Raw genomic sequence first — 9,289 nt, 5'->3', positions numbered from 1 at the left:
ACTTATAATGTTAATCATTCATATTTTCATATTTTTAAATGTAAACATATAGGATAATCGCATCACTTAAGAAGAATACTTAAAGTAACCAGTGAAGCAAGAAAAGACTATCACTTTATAATTTAGCTACTTTATTAAATGATAACTTTAGTGCTGAGAAGTTGGCTATACTTTATTTCATGTTAACCCCATTAAGTGGGCTGAAAAGTGTTAGTAATGTACCTGCGACAAAATTCACGTACTTATTCGGGATTTCAAAATAAATCTTGGCCTGGACATCCTACTCCAGACAATGGACAACAAATGGGTAGACAAGACAAAGAGGTAAGTTGGTTCACGTCATATAGACAGAACACCAGTGACTACATTTTATATGGGTTTTTTTCACGAACAACAATGATATGAACTCTGCATGTGTCTGAAATAAGTCTTGACAATATGATAAATATTTTGAAATTTCAAGCTTCAGCAAAACAAAGACATTTTTGAGTCCGTACAATCTTATATCAGAATAACACAAAGATTTCAAACAATCAATTTACATTCTAAATTTCTAATTTACAACCCTTCACTCCATTTCAGTTTTTTCATTATTATTCCTTATTTTATTGGTTTTTTTTTCTTTTATTTCTAATTTTCGTTTGTAGTATGTATTACATGCATTCCTCCGGTTTTTTTTATGTCATTATCTAATGTACTTTGTGTTTATATTTATATTGGGAGAGAACGTCTCTAATGTTGTTATAACTTGTGTCCAATCCCTTTTGCTACTTTTGCAAATAAAATATGTATTAACTAAACTTAACTTCAAGCTTAATATTTCTCATTTCAAACTCCGTCTATCTTTCTGTCGTACGGTTCATCTGTCCGTCCCAATTTCGTGTCTGCACTCTAACTTTTAAACGTTTTCTTCATCCAAATTTTATGAAACTCATACACAATGCTAAGAACCAAAATTAGAAGAATTAAAAACCAATTCTTCAGAGAACAATTGAAGGTCTTTCCACCTCGATAATTAGAATGAAATTTAGAAAAAGATGTTAGAAAGGGTAATTTCTTGTTGATGTTATTTGATACCTCAACTGATTTAGAAAAATAAGATTAATAGGTATATGCAGAAGACTTTTAAAATTGTTTTATAATGAACAAAACAAATTTAAAGCAAAGGTCAAAATCTAGTACGTCAAGTTGACCTTTGACCTTGACCTCAATTTCAAGGTCATAGGTCAGTGATCTCAAATCAAAAGAGCACAGGTCAATCACTTGTATGGTTGTAGAGAAATAATGATTTCAAATACAAAAGGGGAGAAAACTCCTAAAAGGGTTGACCAAAACACTTTGACTTAAACGGGTTGAAGTTGCCCCTTGTGGTAAACAGTAATTTGGCAAACACATCGTATCATTAACTGTTACAGTTTCTTTTGAATAACGATAACAAGCAAAATTCAAAATTTATATCATGACCTTGACCTTTGACTTTGACCTCAAATTCAAGGTCATAAGTCAGTGAACTAAAATTAGAAGGTCCGATATCAATCACTTGTATGGTTGTAGAGAAATACCGATTTCAAATGCAAAAGGGGAGAAAACTCCTAAAAGGGTTGACCAAAACATTTCGACTTAAATGGGTTGAAGTTGCCCCTTGTTGTAAAAAGTAATTTGGCAAACACATTATATCATTAACTGTTACAGTTTCTTTTGAATAACGATAACAAGCAAAATTCTAAATTTATAACATGACCTTGACCTTTGACCTTGACCTCAATTTCCTTTATATGGACCAAGGACTTCATATCAAAAGACTGTAGGCCTCTACAACCTATACTGTATGAATTAAGCCAACATATTCTTTATTTTAAATTTTCAAAGGGAAATAACTCCCATAAGATATCTTCTGATCACCTCAGTCAAAGTAAAACACATCATTCTTAAGAGTAGACGAACAATTTGGTGAAAACAGTTTGTAAAAATCTTATACGATTTTAGAGATATAGCGATAACAAGAAAAAGGGGACGTGGAGTGATAACTCCTATAAGAATAAGTGTTCGGTCACACAGGGTGAGTTTTGAAATCTCCATTACTGAACAACATCGTTGGCCAAACATCCATTCAATATGTTTTAAAACAAAAAAGCATCTCAGACGACAGAAGAAAAAAAAATTAAAAAAAATAATCAGAAGAAAAACAAAAGGTCTTTCCACGAAAAGTGGAAAGACCTAATTAGTTCAAATTTGGGCAGAGAGTCACTTATCTTTCTAGAGTGTAACATTTCTTTTTTACTTTTTGTATTTCATGCAAAGCATGAGCGGGAGCATTCGTGTACTGACACACTGAGACATATTCTTATTTCTAATATGTATTTACGTATTCAAATAATAAAGATAACCTCTGACAGATCTTAACTTAATATGATTCATATTTCATGTTTTAAAAAGTCATATGATACGAATGACTGGTGAAAAATAGTATTTATCCAATTCTTGAACCAATGCATGTATATATCATAAACTTATTCTTCTGTGCACGATTTTATTATGTTTTACGCAAACATATCTTATAATCGTATTTTTTTCTATCTCTCTGTCTGTTATGATGTGACAATATTGCAGCTACTTAATTGTCGTGTTTTGAAGCCGTAGTTTACCGATTGTCACCTTATAGTAAACAATCAACAAAGAAGCATGGCTATTGAGCAGGTGTATAACATGTCCAATCAGATAATTTTAATAACAGATCTTTGCGTATTGCGATCACCGGATTTTCACACAAGACGGGTCAATTGCATACGGGAAAATGTCGGCGAATGCTTCCCTGAATCAAGCAATTAAAGAAAAAGTAAACTTCTTCTAAATGTGGACAAAGTAAAGAATTTTCTTCAGAAAAAAACTTTATGTACATAATGAAAACTATCCATTTAGTTATAAAAAATATATGCATCATTTTTTTTAATTTGAAATTTCATATGTCAGACTTTAACATGAAGATAATACTCTGTTAATATTAGCATTTCCTTGGTAAAGTTAATTAAAATATCTCTAATTAAAAAGTCAGCAAATATTGACACCGTAAAAATGTGAAGTAGGGAACGACCATTTAACTTTCAGATGGGGAAGAGGGATGTTTGTTTTTTTCTTAAAAAATATTCGGATCCCCAATTTGATGAACAAAAATATTTTGGTAAAGAAGGTAATTTGTTTTTTATTCTAAATGCTTATTTCCCCCATGCCTAAAAGTGTTGAATTAAGAATAGATAATTTAAATGCATTAATTTTGTTTACGCTCTACGCGAAAAAAAATCTGACTAAGAGAAAAAAATCCACTCCCTTGAAGGTAAACGGTTGTTCCCTTACTTTCAATTATATGGGGAAAGGATCAGACGACATAGTGTTTTTTGTATTTACTATAAGTTGTGGTACAATTTACATTAAAGTTATGAATTCTAACCGTAAAATTGTATACTATAACATAAATATCTTTTTTATCAACTCGAATCTTAAACCTAGTCACCCACAAAATAAATTCGTACCTTTCTCTTATTACATATGACACGCTATATAATATATATAGTATTTGACTTAGCATCCAGAAACCTACTTTTGCACAAATTTCTGCACTTTGTCGTGGTGACCTAAACGAATTTCTTCCTCTCATTAAATGGGTCATTAAAAAAAAACTACACCTATACTTCAACTTTTATTCTAATGCAAAATGCAGTTGTAAGTGTTTAAATAAAAGTTTGTAGTATGAATAAGAACAGTAATAATAAAAACGATTTAGATTAATTTTGATCAGATCCTGTGTTTTCGTAATTCATGTGCGTACAGTGTCAGGTTAACACATTTCAAATAATTATTTTCCCATTTTCAGATCTGCAAAAGGGATTTTTAATGTTAAAAATAACTCTCACGAAAATAATATATAATAATAGATACAGTATTCACAGAGCGCATTACATAATAATAGACACAGTATTAACAGAGCACAATATACAATAATAGATACAGCATTCACAGAGCGCAATTTATAATAATAGATACAGTATTCACAGAGCGCATTATATAATAATAGATACAGTATTCACAGAGCGCATTAAATAATAATATATACAGTATTTACAGAGCGCAATATATAATAATAGATACAGTATTCACAGAGCGCATTATATAATAATAGATACAGTATTCACAGAGCACATTATATAATAATAGATACAGTATTCACAGAGCGCATTATATAATAACAGATACAGTATTCATAGAGCGCATTATATAATAATAGATACAGTATTCATAGAGCGCATTATATAATAATAGATACAGTATTCTCAGAGCGCATTATACAATAATAGATACAATATTCACAGAGCGCATTATATAATAATAGATACAGTATTCACAGAGCGCATTATATAATAATAGATACAGTATTCACAGGGCGCATTATATAATAATAGATACAGTATTCACAGAGCGCATTATATGATAATAGATACAGTATTCACAGAGCGTATTATATAATAATAGATATAGTATTCACAAAGCGCATTATATAATAACAACAATTACTCGACTGAAATCTTCACATTTTGAAAAATGAATAAAAATACACAAAAAACACATATAACTTAATTACAATGTACCAACTTATATGAATCAAACAAGCATATGAAAATTTAAAAGAGAATAAAAAAGAAATACAAGAATTAAAAAATAAAAAGATGCATTCTCAATTTTATGTACCCTAAAATATACAAAACAGTCAGCCTAAAATAAATTTAATGAAGTCAATTAAAAGTATACAAGAAATCCTTTAAAGTAGTTTTAAATAATGGAGTCATGAGTTACTTTTTAAAAATGTTTTACGAATTAACATTCTGAAGGACTGTTCCAGAGTGTAGGCGCGGCCTTGTCAAAACGCCTTTCGCCGTAGCTTTCCGTTCGAACGTCATTCGGGGGATGTAAGAGCATACTGTTATCCGACCTAAGGAGTCTACTCGGTTTGTATGGCGTAATTAAATCTTGATGGTAGCTAGTAGCCTTGCCATTCTGGGCTTTGTACACATTTTAAAGAAGTTGCTGGTCCATACGGATGGTTCTCTCAAAGTAAAGTCCAAGATTTTTCACACAATAAACGTCGCTTAATTTTCAGACGGAAATTGGAAAGATACTTCAATTGGTGTTTTGGTGTCACGATTATTTATAAACTCTGTTTTGTCTTCATTAAATTTCAGTATGTTGGCACTCATCCATAATCACCAATATCAGAAAAAAAACATTTTTCTATGCTTTAGGACAGATCGCACCCGTCTCCATGCGGTCTTATGATTTAATAAACGTGAGTATCGTCTGCATACAAATGGTATGACATGACGTGGCACTGCAAATCTCACCTACTGGTTTTGCGAAAATACGATACAGTTTCGGTCGTAGGATATCGTTAGATTGTACTGATCCATATCAAACAATGTTTCATCCAAGACACAACTTGTAAAAGATAAATCATTATAGGTCAAAGTATGGTCTTGAACACATAGCCGAGGTACCAACTGAACAGTAAGCTATAAAGGGCCCCAAAAATGACTAAGTCTTAACCCTTTCAAACGTGTTGTTTGAAATAATAACTTTAAATCAGTTTTGCATTTTCAAAAATCGATTTAAAAAAAAAATATGACCGCAATATGACGATTTATCCTAGGATGGTGTCAATACGATACAGATAATTTTATTTAGCTTCATAAGGTGGAAATGACAAACTGGCCAATTGACTATTAACCCCTGATAGTTTGTAGCGTGGAGTATAATAATACACCGATAACCTTAAAGCATAGTTTCGCAATGATTTTTTTATCATCATATTTTAAAGTCTGCTATTTTTTGGGCCTCTATTGCATTGCTTATCAATGGGAAACAAGGCTCTTACCTTATGTTGACATGGATGGAGCGTTGTCAATGGTACTCATTCCACATCTTCTTATATCTTTCTAATTAGTTATCAAAGATACCAGGATTATAATTAAGTACGCCAGACGCGCGTATCGTCTACATAAGACTCCCACTAATATATTTATAAAGCCAAACAAGTAAAAAGTTGAAGAGCAATGATTATCCAAAATTCAAAAAAGTTGTGCCAAATACAACATTTGTCCATGCAGTTCTGCTTATAATATCAATTAAGATGTATGATATGATATTTCATTGTATTATAAGTGTTGAACTGGGACTAAATGTAACATCAATTGTTGTGAGTGTTCTGCATACTTCAACTTTCGTATGTCTAAATGATGGAATTCCGTTATCTTATACAAAGCTTAAAAAGTTATCTTTCAGAAACTAGAAAGCAAAATATTGAATTATTTTCTCTTAAATTCTTTTTTAAAAGTTAGGACACGATGCAGACATCTCAAAATATTTTTTCTTTTGTCATTTTAAAAGTCGAATAGAAAAAGTTGTAAACATTTGAAAATAGAATATTATTCAGGCTGGCGAAACGTCCTTGTTAAACAGACGAGATAGAGATACAAACTCGTTTAAAAGATCAAGTTTTTCTAAACAAAATGAATACATCTTTTTCCTTCTTACGAAATAATGTCTTTTTCTTATGTTTCATGTTTTGAACTGATAATACAAATATAGTTTAAATTTGAAACCTGATAACTAATTCTATTTTTTTTTTTAATAAAACCGTACTATTGCGACAAGTGCTTTTGAATATATATTATATTTATATTCATTTTCTGAACCAGTGCATATTGATGTTGGCTGATTTTATTGTTTGGTGGTTTTTTTTTGCAATTTGCAGCATACGTGTCACATATTGATGTAAAATTAATAAATTTTAAAAAGAACTTATTTTCTCTTTTACATCTTAAATGTAACGAAGGGTGAAAGTCACACAACCCATATTCCAAGGTAAACCTTGCTTTACTTCAAACGAAAATGTCACTTTTAAAATACATAGATTAATCACCATGCATCTGATAAGGGTTATCTTAACTTTGACTATCGTTAAGTTAAAGTGTAAAATCTTATGATTTCATTAAAGGAGATTGAAGGTTCCAACCGACCAAAGGTCGTATACCCTTTATCTAATTTTAAACCCAGATAAGTAATGGAACTTTTTTTTTCAAATTTATGAATTTGCGCCAGAAGCGCGTTTCGTCTACAAAAGACACACAAATAACACTCGAATAAAAAAATGCGAAAAAAATAAATTACGAAGTTGAAGAACCAAAACAAATCCTGAATTGTTTGCCAAATACAAGTAAGGCAATCTATTCCTGCGGTAGAAAAGCCTTAGTATTTCAAAAATTCGAAGTTTTGTAAACAGGTCATTTAAAATTTTGACCATATCAATGATAATTTACGTGTTTTTCAACAGGCTGTTGGCATCCCAATGGGAACAAACTGTGCCCCTCTACTTGCCGACTTGTTTCTTTATTATTATAAGGCTGACTTTATGCAGGAACTTCTTAGGAAGCAAGACAAGAAGTTAGCAATATCCTTTAACTCTACTTTCCGCTATATAGATGACGTTCTTTCACTAAAAAATTCAAAATTTGGTGACTATGTGGAACGTATCTATCCCATCGAATTGGAGATAAAGGATACTACAGATACAGTTCAGTCGGCTTCATATCTTGACTTACTATTGTGTCTGTATTTATATTGTATGTTTCTCTGTAAACTTGTATCTATAGTTTTTAGAGAATTAAGTATCTATCTATCTATCTATCTATCTATCTATCTATCTATCTATCTATCTATCTATCTATCTATCTATCTATCTATCTATCTATCTATCTATCTATCTATCTATCTATCTATCTATCTATCTATCTATCTATCTATCTATCTATCTATCTATCTATCTATCTATCTATCTATCTATCTATCTATCTATCTATCTATCTATCTATCTATCTATCTATCTATCTATCTATCTATCTATCTATCTATCTATCTATCTATCTATCTATCTATCTATCTATCTATCTATCTATCTATCTATCTATCTATCTATCTATCTATCTATCTATCTATCTATCTATCTATCTATCTATCTATCTATCTATCTATCTATCTATCTATCTATCTATCTATCTATCTATCTATCTATCTATCTATCTATCTATCTATCTATCTATCTATCTATCTATCTATCTATCTATCTATCTATCTATCTATCTATCTATCTATCTATCTATCTATCTATCTATCTATCTATCTATCTATCTATCTATCTATCTATCTATCTATCTATCTATCTATCTATCTATCTTCCAATTGTGACGTTTCCATTTCTAAGTAACAACATTCCAGCAGCACATGCATACGGGGTATATATCTCCCAATTGATACGATATTCCCGTGCTTGCATTTCCTATCATGATTTTCTTGATAGAGGGTTACTGCTTACAAGGAAGCTATTAAACCAAGAGTTCCAAATGGTGAAGTTGAAATCATCCCTTCGTAAATTTTACGGACGCCATCACGAGTTGGTTGACCGTTATGGAATAACCGTTTCACAAATGATATCGGATATGTTCCTTACGTCGTAACTACAATCCCCTTCCCTTTCATGAATGTGACCTACCGAATTAGACTATTTACCGGATTTGTAATCACATAAGCAACACGACGGGTGCCACATGTGGAGCAGGATCTGTTTACCCTTCCGGAGCACCTGAGATTACCCCCATACGTGCTGACTATAATCATGTTAATACCCTCGGGAATAAAACCTCTACCAGTGGTGGCATCGACCCAGTGGTTGTTATTATTGATATTTCTATATTTACGTATGTTTTTCATTCATGTAAATGACAGGGACGCCATTTTATATTAAAGATCCGGAGAGCTTGTGGCAGAGTCATATTTGATATTTTAAATATGAAATTATTGATTATTAGTTTTAATGCAGTGTTTGATATTTTAGTTACTTCTAATGTTTATTAATAAATATATAATGATAATTCTCCTAGGTTGTTATAACGAACCATCTAATTGTCATTCCTCTTCATTGGTGTCAGAGACATATACTCATAATATGGAAACCCTTATCTGTCTTATGTGGCATATTCTATTATATATAAAAAAATATATATATTATAACATGAGGACGATGTTTCGCATATCATGATGACCTTCGTGTGTCCTCTAACTGAAGTTTAAATACTACAAATAAGGGGTTTTCAATAAGAAGGTTCCACATGGTCCATCATTAAACATCTGTACATTTTTCAGATTCTTTAATTTTCCATATGAAATGTTAGAAATGTAAAAAAACATT

General features: G+C 31.1%; 1 protein-coding gene across 1 annotated transcript in view; it reads left to right on the top strand.

Annotated features, from left to right (window-relative positions):
- Positions 1–216: 216 nt before the first annotated feature.
- Positions 217–9,289, top strand: part of LOC134726142 (degenerin unc-8-like) — a 30,165-nt gene continuing 21,092 nt past the window's right edge. Inside the window, exon 1 of the mRNA XM_063590541.1 lies at positions 217–324. Coding sequence (XP_063446611.1) covers positions 217–324 — 108 coding nt within the window. The remainder of the gene's footprint in view (positions 325–9,289) is intronic.

This window comes from Mytilus trossulus, chromosome 7, assembly GCF_036588685.1.
Source record: "Mytilus trossulus isolate FHL-02 chromosome 7, PNRI_Mtr1.1.1.hap1, whole genome shotgun sequence".
NCBI classification, from domain to species: domain Eukaryota; kingdom Metazoa; phylum Mollusca; class Bivalvia; order Mytilida; family Mytilidae; genus Mytilus; species Mytilus trossulus.
Note: the sequence above shows the minus strand (reverse complement) of the source record. Positions and strands in the feature narration are given on the sequence as shown.